Here is a 21,712-nt window from a genome sequence, read left to right on the forward strand (position 1 = left end):
CACAGCAAGGTGAGGAAGCTGTTTGAATGGTGCTGTTCTAAGTGCAGAGAAGATTTACCAACTGATGAGAGGAAACATGTCTTCATAATGCCTGTTAGAGTCATGGAAAGACATTCCATAATAGCTTTCTAAGGGCAGTTGGAGTATTCAAAGGAGAAAAATATTCCAGGGATATAGAAAAACGTCTAAGTGAATTTCCCTTCAACTAAGTTCAGCTCAGGGCAGAAAGGTAGAATGGTCTCCTGCACCGCATTGGCCATGCTAAATTCTCCCTCGGTGTACCCGAACAGGCACCAGAGTGCGGCGACTAGGGGATTTCATGGTAACTTCATTGTGGTGTTAATGTAAGCCTACTTGTGAGACTAATAAATAAACTTTAATAAACTTTGAACCTATTTTATTGGAGACTGTGATGTCACCAGGTATTGGACAGAGAGTCAGGGTGTGGATAGACTAATAAATATGGCTCCGTCTATAGACTGGGAAGTATTGGTCCTGTTTTCTCCAAGTTACTTAAAGAAAGCTGGATTTACAGCAGTGATATCGATGAAGTTCTGAACACTGGTCCAGTACATGCATATTCTCTTATCAAATTTACCTCTTCATTTTGGCACAATTCTCGTTCCAGGCCAGCAACAAGCTTCATATTAAGTAGATGAAACAAATCTGTTTATAGATAAGACAATGCTGGAAAAAACTCAGAAGGTCTGCCAACGTCAGGGCAGCAAGGTGGCACAGTGGTTGGCATTGCTGCCTCACAGTGCCAGGGACCCAGTTCAATTCCTGGCTTGGTTCACTGTCTGTGTGGAGTTTGCACATTCTCCCCGTGTCTGTGTGGGTTTCCTCTGGGTGCTCTGGTTTCCTCCCAAAGTCTGAAGGACGTGTGAGTTAGGTGCATTGACCTGAACAGGTGACAGAGTGTGGAGACTCGAGGAGTTTCACAGTAACTTCATTGCAGTGTTAATATAAGTCTTACTTGTGACTAATAAATAAACTTTAAACTTCATTAGAAGAGAAATAGATTTGATGTCTCTATCATGTTTTACCCCCTCCTCTCACCCCAGTAGGGCCAATGGCCGCATTTCTACACTCCGCGTCTTTGTTCTGCCATTTACTAACTCCGATCTCTGAACGGACGCTCTTAGCACCATCCCTAACCTTTATCATCACCATTTACATTCATTTTGTTTTTGTCAACATCATTCCTATCAATTTCAGCACCTCCCCCACCCTCACAAGATAAATCTTGTCCAATTTTCCTTGTCTTCAGCTCTGACGAAGGGTCATCCAGACTCGAAACGTTGGTTCCATTCTCTTTCCGCAGGTGGTGTCAGACCTGCTGAGATTTTCCAGCATTTTCTGTTTTTGTTTTGGATTCCAGCATCTGCAGTATTTTGCTTTTAACAGACATTCGAATATCCTCTCCCAATCATCTTGAATAATATTAATCCATGTGCCATATTTCAAGTCACTGAGTTGAGGGTTTTGCCAAATCGTTTTTCCAAAACAAGCTAATTTTTCAAATTGAGCTAATCTCATGGTGAGCCATGGGACAGAGAGCCACGAGGGCTCCCATACCTTGGTCACTTGGGGTACATCTGCTCTGGCAAGATTATTTCCTATAATCAAATTTTATACCTTACTTACACCCCTGCACTTCTCAGCATTAATCTTGGAAGTTTTCCTTTCTGCTTTATTGTTCCAAATGTGAGAATTGCCTCGGCTTCTTCCAATTTCTGTTCATCTGTTTGTTGATTTCTTTCTAACATTTCCATCTCCAATTCTCTTCAGTTTAACTAACAGATCCCTACACATACAAGCGGAAGTCCTTTCACTTTTCTCCTTTTCTACCATCTACTTTTACTGTTCCCTCCTCTCCTTTGGTTACTCCCTGGCAATTTAAAAAAAAACACTTGCCTTTCCATAAAACCTTTAACAAACGCAGGATCTCTGAAAGAACTTTACACCAACAGAGCACATTTGAACATAGTCATTGTTGTAATGTAAGAAGCATGGTGGCCAATTTGTGCACAGCAAGCTCCCACTAACAGCAGCGTGATAATGACCTGAAAATCTCTTTTTCAGTTACGCTGAGTATGCACCAACTTTTCTTTGGAACAACACCATGGGATAGTTTAGTCCACTGAGACAGTAGATGGGATCTTAGTTTAACGTCGCATCCAGTAAGACAGCACCAACCATGCAGCAGTCCCTCAGTACAGCACTGAAGTGTCATCCAGGAACTTTATTCTAGAGTAGGATTTGAATCCAATCCCTTCTTACTTCTTAATACCATTGCATTAGACCGCTGGGAAAAGATAATATGGGGAAACAACTGTAATTCAAATACCTTATCTTTTCCCATAAAGGATGGTGTTAATATTTGAATCAGGTTTTTATTGTGGAATGGGAAATGTACACGCAAACCAAAATTGCTATTTGTGATTTCAGTGGGTGGGAGAATTTTCACACTCTGATCCAAAGCAGAACTTCAGACATAAAAGGCACCAAGCAGTATGGGGAGAGAGGGGCATAATGGTGTTGAGATAGAGAATCGGCCATGATCAGGTTGAATGGCAGAGCAGGCTCGAGGGTCGAATGGCTTAATCCAGCTCTTATGGCTGAAACTTTCTGGCCCTTCCACTGGTGGGATCTTCCAATCCCGTCAATGGTGACCTCCATTGGCATGTTTCCCAAAGGTGGAGGGTGCAGGGCACACAGAACCCCATCGGCAGCAATGGAACCGGGCATCCCCACTGGCAGAAAATATGTCGCGAGGGGAGGCAGAAAATCCCATCCTATATTTCTACGTAACAAAGTAAAATGAAGGCAGCCAAAAGAACAGCATAAAGCTAGATCCTTCCAGTCAACACATGAAAAATTTTGAGAGGATGTGAGTCTCTGCACATTCCTCTAAGCTCATTTTTGCAGGAAGGATTTTCCACAGTTGAAATGAATATTATGTTATCATCAGGCTCCTCTCGATATTTCATTCTAACCATAAATGTAATATAAGTGAGATTAGCTACTGAGTTGATGAACTCTAAGTGAAGGGCACAGCCACTGATGAGATGAATATGCCAATAATCAAAAAATTCAACATTTCTATAGATCCAAAAGTAAGTTTATTTCTCAACTATTACAATGTGGAAGTTCACAAAGAATATACAATTCTGAAAAATCATCAGTAAAAAGACATCCACCAATATTTTCATTTTGGATTGGATCATTTTGAATTCCAAGATTTCAGAAGCATTAAAACGTAGAGAACCTTGCACCTTTCTATTCTTTCCCGCTCATTAAACATTGCTAAAATACAGTGCCCAATGCTGAAAGTACACTGACAATAAGAAACAAAAATTTTATTAACACATTTGAAACCATAGCAACCTAATTTAAAAATGGAATAAAAAAGTTAAACTTCCTGAAACCTAATTCCTATACAGGGAAGGGAAAGTATTCGGGGAAGTTTGTGTTAATAATAATGTGGAGGAATGAAGACAACAAGCCTAAAATGTGCCCTGGCTTGAAATACCTGTTTTCAGATGCCAGTGGAATGCCAATTCTTCTCTATAATTAACAATAAACTGACAAAGCCACTTTACTCAGTTACAAGAGTAAAACACTTCCTCATTTCTTCATTCAGGAGTTTCAGGACCAACATTCCAAATAGGTTTTGTTCCCACCTGCACCCTTCACATTAGAATAGAATGAACATTTATTCACTACAGCAATCCCACCAAAGTAACAAGAAACTTTTTCCACATACACAGTTATCTCAAAACTACCTCAATACATGTTCATACTTCCATGAGTCTACAGTTAAAATGAGGCCTACGAACATATGAAATAGAATCAGAAGTAGCGTGTTTGTCCCCTCAATCCTGCCCCCATTCAATAAGATCATGGCTGATCTCTTTATATTGAGTTCCACATTCCCCAATAATCTTTGATCCCCTTACCTAATGAGAACCTATCCAGTTCAGCTTTAAAAATATTCAGTGATCCTGCTTCCAGTGCCTTCTTTTGATTATATCTTTTTTCCTTAAGTTTGATGCTTTCCCTAATTTCTTTAGTTGACCATATCTGGTGGTTCCTCCCTTTAGAATGTTCCTTTACAGAAAGAACATACTGTGTATTCTGAAATATCTGGTCAAATGTCTGCAACCCATTTCTTTATTGATCAATTAGCCGTCCGAGTATTCAATTCATTTCACCTAGTTCAGCTTTCATGCCCACATAGTTGCCCCACTAGGTTCAACTAGGAAATGTAATATTACATGTTAACGTTTTGTCTCTTTTAATCCACAGGTGTCGGTCCACCTTGTTGTCAAACGAGGGGCATGCACATGGTGGGTCGTGTGTGGGCTGCTCTTGGAGGTTTCGAGAGTGGCCTAGTACTTCGTGTCGATGTGTGTGCTTAATCCTGGACCAGCAGACGGGCACCGCAACAGCTCAGTGACTATCACTGCTAGCTGTGCAGATACATGGATTTGGGCCTGTGTCTGTGGGAGTTTGCGCATTCTCCCCGTGGTTGCGTGGGTTTCCTCCGGGTGCTCCGGTTTCCTCCCACACCCCAAAGATGTGCTCTTAGGCTGATTGGTGTACCAAATTGACCCTACACTATTCTCCCCTGAATTGGCTACATTAGGGGTACCATTCACATACACATGGGGCAGGATAGGTGTAGGAAAATGCTTTGTTGAAATGGCGGCGCGGGCTCGTTGGGCCGAAGGACCTGTTTCCCGTGCTGGGTTGTTCTTTGTTCTTTGTTCAGAGTAGCTTCACCCATCATCACCAGGCCAAAGAGAAGAAAGTCTCTTTTTTAATTTTTAAGTCTATTCAAGTCCAAGTTCAAGTTTTACTGAGGACTCTTGTTTGATTCAAATGAGGTGGTAAGTTAAATAAAGAGTTGCAACAGTTTGTCTGTGGTTTATGGGCTCAAATATCCAAGTGGTCTTTTCAATTACAGGCTTGTTTATGCATAGAAGGGAAGTTATTTAGCTCAGTTTGCTGGGACCTTCCATTTAAGCAAGTAATCCAACTCCCACCTATCTGCCCTGTTTCCATATCCCTTCCGCTGCCAATGTTTTTTACCCTGCTAATCCCCTTGACACTAAGAGGCAATTTAATATGGTCAATCAACCTAACCTGCACATCTTTGGATTGTGGAAGGAAACCCCCGCAGACACGGGGAGAACGTGCAAACTCCACGCAGATGATGACCCAAGCCGGGAATCGAACCCAGGTCCCTGGCACTGAGGCAGCAGTGCTATCCACTCTGCCACCCGTATATCTACATGAAGGCTGGAATTTTATTGCCCCACCCAGCAGAGGAATCAGAGCAGGTGAGGGGCGGACCATGAAAAACTCTGTTAACCTTATGGTTTCAAGGCGAGCGAGACCGTAAAATCCCAGGCAATATATCTATAACCTATCCCATCCTTTAATCATTTCAAATTTCCATCAGATTTGCTCAAAATATGTATTGTTCCAGTTTCCACATTTTGTATGGCCACCTTTTACAATATTGAAAAATGAATGTTGCAACATTGGTCACAGTTAAACCCAATAATAAGACAGGAGTTAAGTGCAACCCACGGATTGGACATCACCATCCTCAGTCTCATTCCTAATGTCATAAGCAACACAGCCTCGCAACGTCAATCCCAAATAAAATGAAACTCTTCTGCTCCAAGGTGGGATCAAATACTTGTCTCCGCAGTGGATCGGAACCTTGCTTTCTTTGCAGTGCCCTTGGATATAAAGCTTGCTTTCTTCAGTCCATCCCTCAAAGCGCTGTAGCTTGTTTCGACTCAGTTCCCATGGGTTACTGGCTCCAGGGTTTCTGTTGCGGATGAACCGCTGAAAGCCTTTTCCCGGTCCGAGGAAAAAGTGAGGGTAGGCAGTTTTTCTCTTAGCCTGGTTCTCCTTTCTCTTGGCCTCGTACAGGACGTTCATGGCGTTTAATGCATCGATTAAATGGCTACTATCTTCTTCCCCTGAATCAGCTTCTGGCCAGTATAACAGTACCTGTATGAAGTATGGGATCGGGGACTGTGTCGGATCACTCATTTCACACAGAAGATCGCTAAGCTCACAAAGTTCCTTTTTATCATTCTTGTCTTGAGAAAAGTTGTCAGGATCAATGGCCAGAGCAATCCGTGATAAAATGCTGTTTTGTAAATCAGTTTCATGCCAATTTCCTTGTTCATTTTTGGACAATTCTATTATTTTAGTTAGATTGTTACGAGCCAATGAAAATACTTTGGTGAATCTCCCACCACCTAGATGATGAATTTTGTGCCATTTCAGTATAGAAATCAGATGTTCCATGTTCTCTTGTTTTATCTGGTCTTTGGAATCAATGATTTTACAGAACAAACGTGAGAAATGTTCTGCCCCTGCGTTTAATCTCTCAAAAGCTTTCTCCTCATTGCGTTTCTCAGGCTGGAAGTAGGCCATGTGTTCGTAAATTGATTCCATCGTTTCGAGAACATTGCGGTGTAATCCTTTTAGCTTTTGATGGAACTCGGCCCAGGTGGTGTGTATTTGTTCAGGGACCCAATCTGTCAACAAGTACTTCATCAGTTTCACATGGCAGCCATTGTTGCTCTTAAATATGTCAAGTTTAGACATTAATTCCACAATAGCACACACAACCTGTACTTCACCAAAATAGCCAGCAATATTCCAGTTAGACTCTGATTTGGATGCTTCCTGGGAGTTCCGAAAAGCATCAATTGCGCTTAGTGCCCGCTTTATTGCTTCTGTAAATCCCTCTGGAAGTTGCTCGACAATTTGATCTTTTGTGCTGAAGAACCAATTCTTATATATTTGACCTTCTGTGTGCAAAATGTAAGAACTGGATGGTTGTAATGAGCGAGCTGTCTCGACCCACTTCACAGCTTTTCCAAACTTTTTCACATAAGTCAAGAATCGAGCGAATTGTTGAGCCACAAAGGCATCCTCATCGAAACATTTACAGGCATTTTCCAGAACAACTTCAGCTTTATCCCCCTGATTATGTATGCGCTCAATAAGAGCAGGAAAGGGAAGTTTGACTTGATCTGTGTTGTCATTTCTTTTAACAAACAGTTCCCGGATGAATTTCTTTACTTGTGGGGCGGTCTGGTAATTGAAAAATACATCTCTGTCAAGAAGGTGAGCGACCATCTGACTCAGAGGGGTCATCATCTGACTTAGTATTTGTTCTGCAACTTTACAATGTATTATCCTAACGCACGGGAGCTTTGCTGCGTAGAAGTGAAAGAGCAGACAGCCTGATGTTCCCCTTAATACACTCTGAAAATTAGGGTGTCTTCGGTGTCGATTGATGAATGGCTCACACTGTGATTCTGTGATGTAAGAATCTGCTACGTAATGATTTAGCAGTGAGATGCATCCGATTAGCTCCAGTGTACCTGGTGTCTGATCAATACCTTCCAGCAGTTTCTTCACACGTTCATGAACGTAATTTGGATTGAATTCTTTACTCATTAGAACAAATGTAAGGATAGAGTTTTCTTTGTATTTACTGTTCCTTTGAAGGTCATTCAGTTTCCAATCGAACAAACGTTTTTCCTTCTCAGATAATTTATAAGTGACATATACAAGGTGAGATGCAGGGGCAGATGTTTGTGCTAATGTAGACCTCTTGCAATGCAGTAAAATGAAGCTTGGTTTTGAAGGGGAATCAGTAACTGCTTGTCCCAGGTGGATTTGCAGTTCCGCAATGTATTCCTCATCACAATCTTCAGCAAGCAGAAGCACTGGTAAATCCTCACCATTCCCTTCATTGTTCTGTAATGTTTTTGCCTTATCACAGATGGATTCTATAGGCTGCGATGTGTCGACAATTGCACATTTTAGTCTTCTCCTGAAGTCCCACAGGATGTGGCGAGCTACAGTACTCCCTCCACTGCCAGGCTGGTGACTTATTGTCACAGCAATCACCGGTTCTTTTGAATCTGTTCTTCCTAACACTTGATTCAGATGCTCAGCCACAGTTTCATACGCATCCCTCTTTACAATTTCACCACAATGTCCATTTTCAGCAAGCCAGAAATTCATCCAGCTGACTTTACCACCTCTGTAAAAACGCATTTCCACGTCTTGGATTTCTTTCTGCCACTCTTCATCATTTGCATCAGTATTTCTACAGCTGTATTCATCTGACCTCAGTACTTCAATATAAGGCAGCAAATCTTTATAATTTGTACTGTTATCTAACAATTGTGTGACACTCAACCTTGAAGCTTGTATGGTCTGAATCATGTTGTCTAAATGGCTAAGTTTCATTCCCACAATACTCAAGTTATTAAGAGCTTCTCTGTTACATGTCTTCTGCAAAAGACTTGCCCATCGATTGTAATTTTCTCTGTCTTCCGCAATGCATTTTATGTTATTTCTACCATTCATTCCAGCATAGAATTCATGAAATGCCTCCGCTTGTAACTGATTCGCTGGCGACAGCAAAAGAAAAAGTACCTCAAAAGTCCCTGGGGGAAGGATTGCATTGCAGATTTGTGATATCACCTTAACAAGAAGCTCCCTTCTGTTTTCCATCCAGGTTTTTGAATGGTGAGGTTTTTGTCCATCGCTGTCATTTTGCCCATTGCAAAATATCCAGCTGGTTTGACTAAATGAATCCTTCATTATAAAATCAGCCACCGAACCACTTTCAGTGATGCAATCTTCTAAGAAATGAGGACTGGCTTTGGGGTATAGTCTATATAAACCTCCCAGCTTAGAATTGGGGTCAAAATCTAAAACACAGAAAAACCTCATTCCTAACAAAAAGCCCAGATCCTCTAAATCTTCCTTTTTGCAACTGTCAGTGACCAGAATATACTTCACTTCATTATTCATCAGTCTCTTTATACTTGTGAACAATTCAGATAGTTTCCTGTAAACCTCATCATTGGAAAGCTCTTCTTTGTGCTCTGCCTTTTCCCTTTCAAAATCCCTGTCGCGAATATATTCAGGCATTTCCTGAAGTTTATCTTGAGGAACGCGGACTGAAGAAGCTCCTTCCCTTTTGTAGATTGTGGGATGAAAATATGCAACAGCTCCCTTTTTGGACTTGTCGGGGTCAGGAAGTTTCACTGGATAAAACGTCCCTTTCATCACTGACAACGATGGAACAATATCCACTTCAATAACAAAGTGCTGCTCCCCAGTATCACCGCCAGACACTTCAACAAACCTGGGCGGGCGAATCGAGTGTTCAGCAGGCGCACGGTGCTTTTCGAGAAAGCACTGCTTGATATAATGGTCTCTCGCATTAACGAAAAGCTCTTTATCGTGGACAGGAACACCCAATATCTCACCATGTCTATAGTCACCACCATCCTCAACTCCAAAATGAATTGTCCCATTCGTTCTACAGTTCATACACGCAGCAGCAAACTTAATAACTCCCTTTGCAAACTTTATTTTCTGCTCAAACTCATTTTCCCCTGCAGCAAGCTGAAAAGATTTAAATTTGTGACACGGAATGATTAAATTTTTGCTACCAGTTTCTGGCGGAAGTACGTTGCCTTTTATATACTTAAATTCCGCATCTTCCTTGTCAAAAGGGTAGGGGTTACACTGAATGTAACCCGGTGGCTTCTCCTCCAGGCCGCTGCAAACTGTTTCTGTTCTATTCGAGTGAGTTACTTCATCTGGGTCTTTATCTGAGAAACAAAAAGTTGTAATTACATCTATGTTTACACTGTTAGTTTCAACACTTGCAAAACAAAACCACAATTGCCCGGTAATTCTAATGCTGAATCTGAGGTTTCAACTTGAAATACTGTAAGAATCCTTTACATTGGTCATAGCACCTTGAAGGTAATAAAATATCTCTAAAAGTTCTTCTTGGGATTGTAGTTAAATATAACCAGACGCTGAAACGAAAAAGCTGGAATTTTCCTGACCCGCTAGGCGGGTTCAGCGGTGAAACTGGAAAATCCCAGGAAGAGGCTCAAAGCACATTTCCCAGTGACATAAATCGAGGAAGCGATTGGTCCCTCCCCAGTCCCCTCCTATCAATCACAGGCCACATTTTCCACCATCGAACAACAGGAACTTAATTTTAACAAATTTGCATCTCGTTATTATGGTCACTTGGCAAAACTATTCCCCTTGAAGCACAGTGGTTAGCACTGCTGCTGCCTCACAGTGTCAAGGACACAGCTTCAGTTCCTGACCCGTGCAGAGTTTGCACATTCTCCCCATGTCTGCATGGGTTTCCTTCAGCTGCTTCAGTTTCCTCCCACAGTCTGAAAGACGTGCTGGTTAGTTGCACTGGTAATGCTAAATTCTCCCTCAGTGTAACCCGAACAGTGTGTAGTTACTAGGGGATTTTTACAGAAACCTCATTCATGTGTATTAATGTGAGCTGACACGTGACAGTAATAAATAAATTTTAAGCTTGTAAATACCAGAATGGTGTGAATTCAGAATGGATTTGAAAGGTGAGCACCTGGCAACCTGAACTCAGAGGTGTGTGAACACAACAGCGCCCGTGAGGCTCCCAGTGCAAGGAAGAACATTTACAGATCCGACTGGGGTTCAATACAATGGATACTTCCTGACTGGCTTGTGATGCCGTGCCAGAGAGAGAAGGGAATGAGGCGAACCTTGGGACAAGGGCAGCAGTGTGGACGGGGAAAGGGTAACTGGGCCTTGCAATGGGCAAAACTTTTCATCCAGAGTTGAGCTAGTTCAGTACAAGCTCCATTGCCACGCTTGGAGTCTGGCTTCTGAAGCTATTGTGCCCACTCAAGCAACGTGAATTCCTGGGAGGGCCACTCATTTCTCCACCAGCTTTAATGCAAAATCAGCTGAGTGTAATGGGACTGGAGAACCATTGGGCCACAGGCCAAGTTTGAGGATCAACTTGCCACAGGACCATTCACTGAGGGCGACACTCCAATTCACCTGACGAAGAGGGAGTCCCCTCGAAAGCTTGTGAGTTTACTATCAAATAAGAACATAAGAACATAAGAACATAAGAAATAGGAGCAGGAGTAGGCCATCTGGCCCTTCGAGCCTGCCCCGCCATTCAATAAGATCATGGCTGATCTGTCGTGGCTCAGTTCCACTTTCCCGCCCTCTCCCCATAACCCTTAATCCCCTCTCTTATCAAAAACCCATCAACCCGCTTCTTAAAAATATTTAGCGAGGTAAATCGGTTGGACTAAAACCTGGTGTTGTCAGACTTTTTACTGTGTTTACCCCAGTCCAACGCCAGCACATCCACATCACATCTATTTGGTGGCCAGGACTCCCGGAGAGATTCCTTTCCCTCGCTGAGTGTTCGCTGTGTCCAGGGGCAACCTTTAAATATTCCACCTGGATTATAGAAACCTGGTGGGGAGGGGGAATCAGTGACTGACCAGTCGGCCAACATGGAACTCCTGCCTCTGCTTTATTTACACAAAGTGCCATACACTACAGCGGAAATTGGCATCGCCGGTCAAACACCAATTTACCTGCCCAGAATCGGACTTTGCTGGTTTCTGGAATGATTATGCACCTTGGAGATATCAGATCAGAAAACCAGCAGCTTGATTTAAGAGATGGACTTTATGGACTGTATGTTTTTTAATTATTTTGGTGTTGTGGGGTTCACTGGCCTACACTTATTGTCCATCTCTATTTACCCTTGAGAAAGTGATGGTGAGCTGCTTTCTTGGGCTGTTGCAGTCCATGTGGTGTAGGTACACCCACCATGCTGTTAGGGAGGGTTCTGGGTTTTTGACCCAGCGGCAGTGAAGGATATGGTTCCCAGTCAGGATGGGATGTGGTTTCAAGGGCAATTTTCAAGTGTTGATGTTTCCTCGTGTTTTTCTTGTAGGTGGTAGGTGCTATCTTAGAGGTCTTGGTGAGTTCTGCAGTGCAACATAGAGGAGACAATGGCCTCACGATATTGTCACTGGACAAGTAATCCAGAGACCCAGGAACCTGTATTCGAACCCCACCATGGCAGATGGTGGGATTTTAATTTAATAAATATCAGGAATTAAAAGTCCAATGATGGCTATGAAATCATTGTCGATTGTTGGAAAAAGCCACCTGGTTCACTAATGTCTTTTTTGGACGAAAATTTGCCATTCTAACAAGAGGACCGGGATTGGGAGTCGAATGTCCAACATTCTGGAAGGATAGACAGGATGGGACAGGAGATGGAGTTGCTTTACTGGTTAAAGGTGACATCAAGGCTGCATTAAGAAATGACATTGGCACTAAGGGCCAACATGTTGAATTGATCTTGGGTGGAAATAAAATCAAAGGAAAGAATTTACAGCCTTCCAAGCAATACTTCCAAAGGGCAGAGTATAAACCAAAAAATAATGAGAAGGGCGCAATGGTAATCATGGGTGGTTTTAACATGCACATAGACTGGATTAATCAAACTGGCAAAGGCAGCCTCGAGGGAGATTTCATAGAGTGTATGAGGAATTGTTTCTTAGAGCAATATGTTATGGAACCAACCAGGGAGCAGGATATTTTAGATTTAGTATTAAGTAACGAAGAAGGGTTGATAATTTGTCTTGTTGGTAAAGATCCTCTTGGAAAGAGTGGTAACAGTGTGCTCAAATTTCAGATTCAGATTGAGTGAGAGAAGAGAGCGCCATATAACCCTTCCCATTATACAGGCCTGAGGAAAAAGTTGGCCCAGGTAAACTGGGCGCGAATAATTGAGGCAAGATAGTCGAGGAACAATGGTGGATGGTCAGGGAGATATTGAATACTTCTCAATTCAGTTATATTCCCGAGAGGAAGAGGAATTGTAAAAGGAAGAAAGACGTTACGTGGTTAGACAAGGAAGTCAAAGAGGACATAAAGGCTAAACCTCGGCCCTACCAAACCGCAAAAGCCAGCGGATTGGGAGAACCCTAAGTTTCAGCAAAAAGCCATTAAAAATAAAATCAAAACAGTTGAGATGAACTACAAAAGGAAACCAGCAGAAAACATAAACACGGCTACCTAAAGCTTCTATAAGTATAAAAAGAGGAAGAGAATAGCTAAAGTAAATGGTGGCTCTTTAGATGATGATACTGGTGAGGTACTAATGGGGAACACAGAGATGGCAGAGGCACTAAACCAATATTTTGTCTCTGTCTTCACGATAGAGAATAATGAAGATTTTCCAAAAACTGTTGTTAATGCGGAGGAACTTGGTGTAATAACCACCATGAAAGAGAGAAGGTACTGAATAAACGAATGGGATTAAAGGCAGATAAGCCTCTGGGAACTGATGACCTGCACCCAAGGATATTAAAGGAGATGGCAGCAGAGATAGTGGATGCACTGGTTGTGATATTTCAAAATTCCTTGGATTCTGGTGAGGTCTCGGTGGATTGGAAACACGCGAATGTGATGGCCTTGTTCAAAATGGGAGAGAGACAAAAAGTAGGAAACTGTAAGGCAGTTAACTTGACCTCTGCGGTGGGGAAGTTGCTGGAATCAAATATTAAAGAGGAAATGACTGATCATTTGGAAAGACAAAGAGAAAACTCAACTCAGCACTGCCAGTGGTAGAGTTTTAGATAATCTCATATTTACGATGTGTGGAATATGGGAAAGCAGCTCAGAGTGCATTAGATCAGTCAAATCCAGGAGTAACAAAAGCATGATCGAGGAATTCAGTAAATAAACTGAAACCGGGGCAAAGTAGGATTGATGTTGAGAAAGTTCCAAACAGTCATTTTACTGAAATTTATACAAGTTGGGAGTTTATGATTCTCTTGGGAAATTCTGATTTTTGTGCTGGCTTATTCTTCCTCCCCGCCTCCAGTCTATAGCATGAGAATATGTTCTATATATAGTTGTTATTTTAACTTTTCAAAAGTTGTGTTTACATTACTGACACTAAGAACGTTACCAATGTACTTACCCATTCTTGTTTTTCTCAGTGACGTTGCCAACAAGTCCTGACTTGAAAGATCAAATAGTAAATGTTAGTGTGAAAATTACCCAATAGAATCATAAAATTCCTACAGTGCAGAAGGAGGCCATTCAGCCCATCGAGTCTGCAACAAACACAATCCCATCCAGACCCTATCCCAATAACCCCACATATTTACTCCCATACTTTTTTGGTTAGTCTGTAATTCCTGGACCAAATCTTACAATGGTGTCAGAAGTGGGTTTCACAGCAACGTTTCGAATCGTGCGCTTGGATGGTGAGAAGTAACAGTCTTTGACAAATACAGGTGAGCATTGTTGAGAAAAGGTAAGGGTTTTGATTAAGTAAAGCCAGGAGCACAATGGCATTGACGTTTCACAGGGCAGAGAACGTGGGCATGTATGAGGTGATCCTGAGAGTTTTAGAAGAAAGAGTTGGGGTTTACAACTGTATTCTCAGTAAACTTTCTGAGGATGTCCAGTGTTGAAATTCCTACGATAATTAAAGAGATAAATTTCCCAAGTGACCAACAGAAACAAACTGTTTAGCATTTTTACTGTAACAAACTAAAATCAACATAGATTAAACATTAATGAACAAGCAATCTATGTATCAAACTGAGGAGAAAGGTACATTTTGCATTAACAAACTAATTTAAACAAAGTGCATCTTATAAACACTGCTATTCTATGCCATGGATCTGGTACGTAGCGTTATAGGGACATTTTCGAAATCATTCTCAGCTCTCCAGCAGTACTGGACTAGCCGTTTAAATACTGTGGCTGCAAGAGCAAGTCAGAGGCTGGAATCCTGCAGCAAGTAACTAAACTCCTGACTCCCCACAGCCAGTCCACAAGCTACAAGGCACAAGACAGTAGTGTGATGGAATACTCTCCATTTGCCTGGATGGGTGCGGCTCCAACAACACTTAAGAAGCTTAACACCATCCAGAATAAAGCAGCCCACTTGTTACCCCATCTCCAAACATTCACTCACTTCACCACACACACACAGTGACAGCAGTGCGTACTATCTACAAGATGCACTGCAGGAACTCACCAAGATTCTTTTAGATAGCACCTTCCAAAGCCATGAACACTTCCATCCGGAAGGACAAGGGGAGCAGGTACATGGGAACACCAACACTTGGAAGAACCCCTCCCTGACTTGGAAATACATCGCCGTTCCTTCACTGTCACTGAGTCAAAAGGCAAGAATTCCCCTCCCTAACAGCACTCTGGGTGTACCTACACCACATGGAGTGCGGCAGTTTAAGGCAGTGTTTCCCCGCCATCTTCTCAAGGGCAGCTAGGAATGGACAACAACTGTCAGCCTAGCCAGCGATGGCCATGTCCCGTAAACAAGTAAAAACATGGAGATGTTTACCTCTCCTCACCACTCCAGCTTGGAATCTCTGGTGTCTCTCAACAATTGATCCGCTCCGTCTGAGTTTTCCAGATCCGTCTATCATTGAAGCGTACTGGCCAATTATATGAGAGTGTCACCTGTTCTGTTCCCTGAACAGAAACTGAACTCTCTAAAGTCTCCTATTTGATCATTAAACCAACTTGTCCTGTTTCTCCACAGGTGTAGATGAACCCCAGCTTTCAACAGAAGCTTCTCTCCTGCTTTGTCAGATACTGTGAAACATGCTGAAACTGTTCCCTCGATACCTCACTGGGTTTCGGTTTCCGACCTTCTCTTCCTGTGCAACATTTCACTGAACTAAGGTGTTTGCCAGGAATTCCAGACACACCCTTCCGAAAATTCTCTTTCACTTCGGATTTAAAGGAACATTTGAAAATGTGGTTTTGTAACATTTGGTGTCAATGGCACCAGAAACACAAACTTAATTGTTTTGAAAAGGGCAAGACGTGTTAGCAGAGAGAGTAAACCGAAATAAAACAAAAGGGTGAATGGAAATATCAACTTGTGAGTCTGGAATTAGAACATTATTGCTATCCTGCGTCAGGTGTTCCACAAGCAGGGAATACATTCCATACAGAGTGAAACAAGGGACAAAAGAACAAAGATACACCACATTACATTACATTATTGGTAGAAAATAATAGATCTAGTGAGGAGTTAAAACATGCAAGGGAACTTAGTTGACAGAGTTGGTTCAAACACAGTTGGCTGCCCAGAAGCAGACGATATCCTAAGCTGACTTCAAATCCAACAACTTTATCGAGTAGAAAGGGTCAAGAGCTTCAAGTTTTAGGCGTCCAGATCACCAGCAACCTGCTCTCATATATAAACCAAAAAATAATGAGAAGGGCGCAATGGTAATCATGGGTGGTTTTAACATGCACATAGACTGGATTAATCAAACTGGCAAAGGTAGCCTCGAGGGAGATTTCATAGAGTGTATGAGGAATTGTTTCTTAGAGCAATATGTTATGGAACCAACCAGGGAGCAGGTTATTTTAGATTTAGTATTAAGTGACGAAGAAGGGTTGATAATTGATAATAGGTTGATAATAACCTGCTCTCACCAACTTTTACAGATGAATCATAGAAAACATTCTTTCTGGTTGGATCACAGCTTGGTCTGGGCTCCTGCTGTGCCCAAGACCACAAGGAACTACAATAGGTCATGAATGTAGCCCAATCCATCACGCAAACCAGCCTCCCATCCATTAACTCTGTCTACACTTCCTGCTGCCTCGGCAAAGCAGCCAGAATAATTAAGGACCCCACACACCCCGGACATTCTCTCTTCCACCTTCTTCCATCGGGAAAAAGATACAAAAGTCTGAGGACCCGTACCGATCGACTCAAGAACAGCTTCTTCCCTGCTGCTGTCAGACTTTTGAATTGGACTTACCTCGCATTGAGTTGATCTTTCTCTATACCCTAGCTGTGACTGTAACGCTACATTCTGCACTCTCTTGTTTCCTTCTCTATGAACAGTATGCTTTGTCTGTATAGCACGTGAGAAACAATACTTTTCACTGTATGTTAATGCATGTGACAATGATAAATCAAATCAAATCAAATAACATATCAGCCAATAGCAATCATTGGTGGGGCTGCCACCTCCAAAACTACAGCAGGGGATCCCAGCCCTTTCTGGGGCAATATAGGGGACATCCTCCTCCCCCCCACTTCCCTCCCCAATCCCCAACTCTGATCTACCTCTTCCTTCTCGGAAAGTCAAGAAAAGATCTGTGTATGTGGTCACCCAAGGCTGGGCCAAGGGAGCGAAGGCCAAAGCTGAGTAGAATAAAGGGAACAATGAATAACCAGCCGCGTTTACAGAGGAAGAGTTCAGCACCTTATGTGGCTCCCTGTTGAGGTCGAGATTCTGAAGGAGGAGCAGAGGGTCTGCACACCCACTCCCTTTGCCTTGCAGCGAAATAGGATGTTTTTCAGGCAACCGACCCAGAATATTAAAAAGAAATGAGGAGGGCAAAGAGGTGCCCATTGGCAAATACGATTAAGGAAAACCCGAAGGTATTTCACAAGGATATTAAAAGCTAGAGGATGAAAGGAAGAGAATGAGGTCCATTAGAGACTGAATCTGTGCTTGGAGCCAGAGGATGTGGGTGAAATCATAAAATACCATTTTTCATCCACATTCACCCAGGGGAAAGACTTTGTCGCTGGAGATTTCAGTTGAGATGGTGAGGTTCTAGAGCACGATAAGGTTACTAAGGAACAGGCATCTGATGTTTCTGTGGGGACAAAGGTGCATAAATCCCAGGGACCTGGTGAGATGTATCCCAGCCGGCAATGAGAGGCAAGGGAGGAGATTGCAGGGGTCCTAATAGAGATACTTAAATCTTTGCTGGCCACAGGTGAAGTCATGATGTGGAGATGCCGGCGTTGGACTGGGGTAAACACAGTAAGAAGTCTCACAACACCAGGTTAAAGTCCAACAGGTTTATTTGGTAGCAAAAGCCACTAGTTTTCGGGCCTCTGTGCAGCTGAGTCCTAAAGCCCAGCTGAGCAGAGGATGGATGCAGTGATAGAGGCCACATAACAGATTTGGATTGGTTGCTGGACTCCATCAACACCCAGGCAAGTGACTCGAGAATCCCAGTGACTGCAGCAGATCTTCTACAGAGAGGGGGATACAGTAATATTGGGATGTTGCAGACGTTGGAAGCTTTCTGTAACTAAGATTGGGTGAGTGCAATTCCTTTGCCACCAGGAAGGATGAGGATTTGTAGAGAAATATGAAGCTGCCACACCCGGTGCCTCTGAAAGATGGATGATTCTCCAGTATGTTCTCAGTGTAATTAACAGACATGTGAAAACATGTCCTAACCCAATGGGACGGACACATTTGAAGCCTTTCCCAGCTAAGATGGAGAGTGTTTCAATCCACAATCGAGGCCTGGTTAACTAGACACAATCCTCAGAAATTTAAGAATTGGTTTGAGGAAGAGTAAAACAAAACTTATGAAAATTTAAACAGATACCAAAACTCGAGGGAAAAGTTTCACACAGTTTCATTTGCCATCAATTGGGACAAATTAAATGACTTCACTTACCAAAAATTATATGATGAAATCAGCATTTGAGAATGCCTGCTCCGTCCTTTTCTAAAGTATGAAGAAGTTAACCCTCTCGGCCACTTTTTAATTCCCCACTCAACCTTAACACTTCACAGGATTTTATAGAATCCTACAGTGCAGAAGGAGGCCATTCGGCCCACCGAGCCTGCACTGACCACAATGCCCACAGGCCCCATTCCTATATATATTCCTATATACCCTATATATTTACCCTGCTGGTCCCCATCACACTACATGACAATTTAACGTGGCCAATCCACCTAACCCACACGTCTTTGGACTCTGAGGTTCCTGAGTGGGTGATCCATTGATGTCTACCTGCTGTTCCTCCTCCGTTAGTGAGCGGGAAGGCCCGGGTCTGAATCCTGGAGGAGAAAGGGCACCTGAAGGGATGTTGAGGTGATCCATCTATTGTTGGATATAAATTTATATATGGGAAATTATTAAATATTAATTTTCAAAATTGATAGAAAAGAACCCAGGCAGAGACACAATGGATCTTTCTGGAAAGAGACAGTGGGTGGAATTCTCCCTTTGGTGGTTTCAGTGCTGGGCAATGATTGGGTGGGCGATGATTGGGTGGACGATGGTTGGGTGGGCGATGGTTGGGTGGGCGATGGTTGGGTGGGCGATGGTTGGGTGGACGATGGTTGGGTGGACGATGGTTGGGTGGGCGATGGTTGGGTGGACGATGGTTGGGTGGGTGATTGTTGGGTGGGCGATGGTTGAGTGGGTGATGGCTGGGTGGGTGATGGCTGGGTGGACGATGATTAGGTGGGCGATGGTTGGGTGGGTGATTGTTGGGTGGGCAATGATTAGGTGGGCAGGGAACAATTCATCGAGGGTCCAAAATTCAGTTTCACACCCATGTGAAATGACAGCGCAGAGAGAGGGTTAAGCACAGGTTAAAGAAGTGTGAATTGTCTCAAGCCAAACCAGTTAGTGAGATTTTGCAAGCTTATCCCTCGCTCCACTCGCACTGTCTGTACCTGTAAAGACTTAATCACCTGTTAAATCTTGCATTCCATCCATTATTTTGCAACTGAGTCTTTGTCTATACATTGCCCAGTTTGTGAACCCAACTCCCACTCACCTGATGAAGGAGCAATGCTCTGAAAGCTCGTGCTACCAAATAAATCTGTTGGGCTTTAACCTGGTGTTGTGAGACTCTTTACTGTACCCACCCCCATCCAACACCGGCATCTCCACATTATCCTGTTAATGGGATAATGAGATTAACACCCAGCCGGAATCTTCCGCCTCTGTCCGATTCTCTGCAATGCTGGCAGGAAAACACTCCGGAGAGGACTGGTGGAAGCTGGGACTTGCAACTGGCTGAGGGTGCTGGAATGAAAGTGGGGGGCGGTGGGGTCTGTGTTGGCTGTTGGGTGGGAGTTGGGGAGATTCAGTGTACAGGTGTGAAGGATGGGGGGCGGGGTCAGTGTCCCCGTGTGAAGGGGATCGCAGGGAGGGGTTGGGGGAGTCAACAGTTGATTGCTGGGAGCCACCTCTGGATGGGCATGGCACCAGGGAATAGTGAGTGTTACAGGGGGCAGAGAGTAGGGTGGAAAGGATACAGTGGTGTCACAGGAAGGGGCAGTGAGGGGCAATGGGGAAGACACATAGATACACATGGAACCAGGGCTGGGCAGGTTTACACAGAGGCGGGATTCTTAGGCAGGAAGGGCACCTGAGTGTTGATTTGGACATTATGAAAGAAAAGGGAATGGATTGGAGGGTGACAGTGAGGAGATTGAATGCAATGCTGGGGTGGGGGTAATGGAGAAAAGGTGCGTATGACTGGGGGGGGGCGGGGGGGGGAGCGAACGGTGTTGGAGCGCAGGGAAAATGCTGCAACCACCACGTCGGGGGGTCTAGTTGAAACTAAGAAGAGCCTGGTGTTGGAGATCCTGATGTGCTCCATGGGAGGTGACTGAGTGGGCAGAGATGTAGGTCATATTCAGCTGGACAACAGGAAGGGACCCCACTGTTGACAATGTTAGACTCTGCGATGTGATACTTAGACAATTGGCTTGTGCAGGAAAGCACACGGGAGAGAGCGATTGCACAAAGACCCAGCCACATCCCATTCTCCCTCTCTCTCGGCACTGACAGGGGGTGAAGAGATCACAGGCAAAGGGGATCAGGAGTTTGTGGACGATTCCTGAGTGAGTGATCCATGGATGTTCACCCACTGTCCCTCCTCGGTTAGTGTGCCTGAAGGCCCGGGACTGAACCCTGGAGGAGAAAGGGCACCTGAAGCGCTGTTGAGGTAATCCATCCCTCTCCCACATGCCAACTGCAAAAGCTTCCCAATGGCTCCAAAGGATCTGCTGGACTAGGATCTCCATGCGGTTCACATGCTTCCTAATAACATGCGCTCAGGACGCAGACCAGCTGTGAAACTCTGCCAAGCAGACGGGGCAAAGGGATTACACCATCTACGTGTACACCAAGAACAGGAAACTTGAGAAACTCGGCATCACCACCAGCAGCGACCAAGCCTCCCCGGGTACCACAGTAGAAAACAGCATCACTGCAGGGAAGTCCATTGTCAACTTGTCGGACTACATTGTAAGCTCCAAGTACAGGGGAGGTCCCAGAGGGCTGGAGAATAGCCAGTGTTGTTCCTTTGTTTAAGAAGGGTAGCAAGAATAATCCAGGTGATTAAAGGCCAGTGAGCCTTATGTATGTGGTAGGGAAATTATTGGAGAGGATTCTTCGAGACAGGAATTATTCCCACTTGGAAATAAGTGGAATATTAGCGAGAGGCAACATGGTTTTGTGAAGGGGAGGTCGTGTCTCACTAACTTGTTTGAGTTTTTCAAGGAAGTGATGAAGATGATTGGTGAGAGTAGGGCAGAGGATGTTGTCTACATGGACCTTTGACAAGGTCCCTCATGGCAGACTGGTGCAGAAGGTGAAGTCGGATGGGATCAGAGATGTGCTGGCAAGTCGGGTACAGAACTGGCTCGGTGATAGAAGACAGAGGATAGCAGTGGAAGGGTGAGTTTCTGAATGGTGGGCTGTGACAAGTGGTGTTCCTCAGGGATCAGCGCTGGGACCTTTGCTAACAAAGAACAAAGAACAACACAGCACGGGAAACAGGCCCTTCGGCCCAACGAGCCCACGCCGCCGTCCCACTGTCTGTGACCTATTCATGATTTTAGTCTACACCTAACGTGCGAGGATCAGGGAGGTCCAATTTAGGGACAATTTAGTACCCAATCAATCAGCCTAAAAGCACATCTTTGGGGGATGTGGGAGGAAACCGGAGCACCCGGAG

The 21,712-nt window shown here is 43.8% G+C and overlaps 1 protein-coding gene across 1 annotated transcript; it reads right to left on the bottom strand.

Annotated features, from left to right (window-relative positions):
- Positions 1–5,527: 5,527 nt before the first annotated feature.
- LOC145356566 (sterile alpha motif domain-containing protein 9-like) lies at positions 5,528–16,590 on the bottom strand. The gene is made up of 3 exons (XM_080209340.1): positions 15,290–16,590; positions 13,892–13,932; positions 5,528–9,680 (listed from the first exon to the last, which is right to left on the bottom strand). Exons 2-3 carry the CDS (start codon positions 13,893–13,895, stop codon positions 5,587–5,589), a joined length of 4,098 nt encoding a protein of 1,365 aa, XP_080065466.1. The 5' UTR covers positions 13,896–13,932; positions 15,290–16,590; the 3' UTR covers positions 5,528–5,586.
- Between the last annotated feature and the right edge of the window lie 5,122 nt (positions 16,591–21,712).

Source organism: Carcharhinus amblyrhynchos, chromosome 21, assembly GCF_965287045.1.
Source record: "Carcharhinus amblyrhynchos chromosome 21, sCarAmb.v2.hapA, whole genome shotgun sequence".
Taxonomy (NCBI): domain Eukaryota; kingdom Metazoa; phylum Chordata; class Chondrichthyes; order Carcharhiniformes; family Carcharhinidae; genus Carcharhinus; species Carcharhinus amblyrhynchos.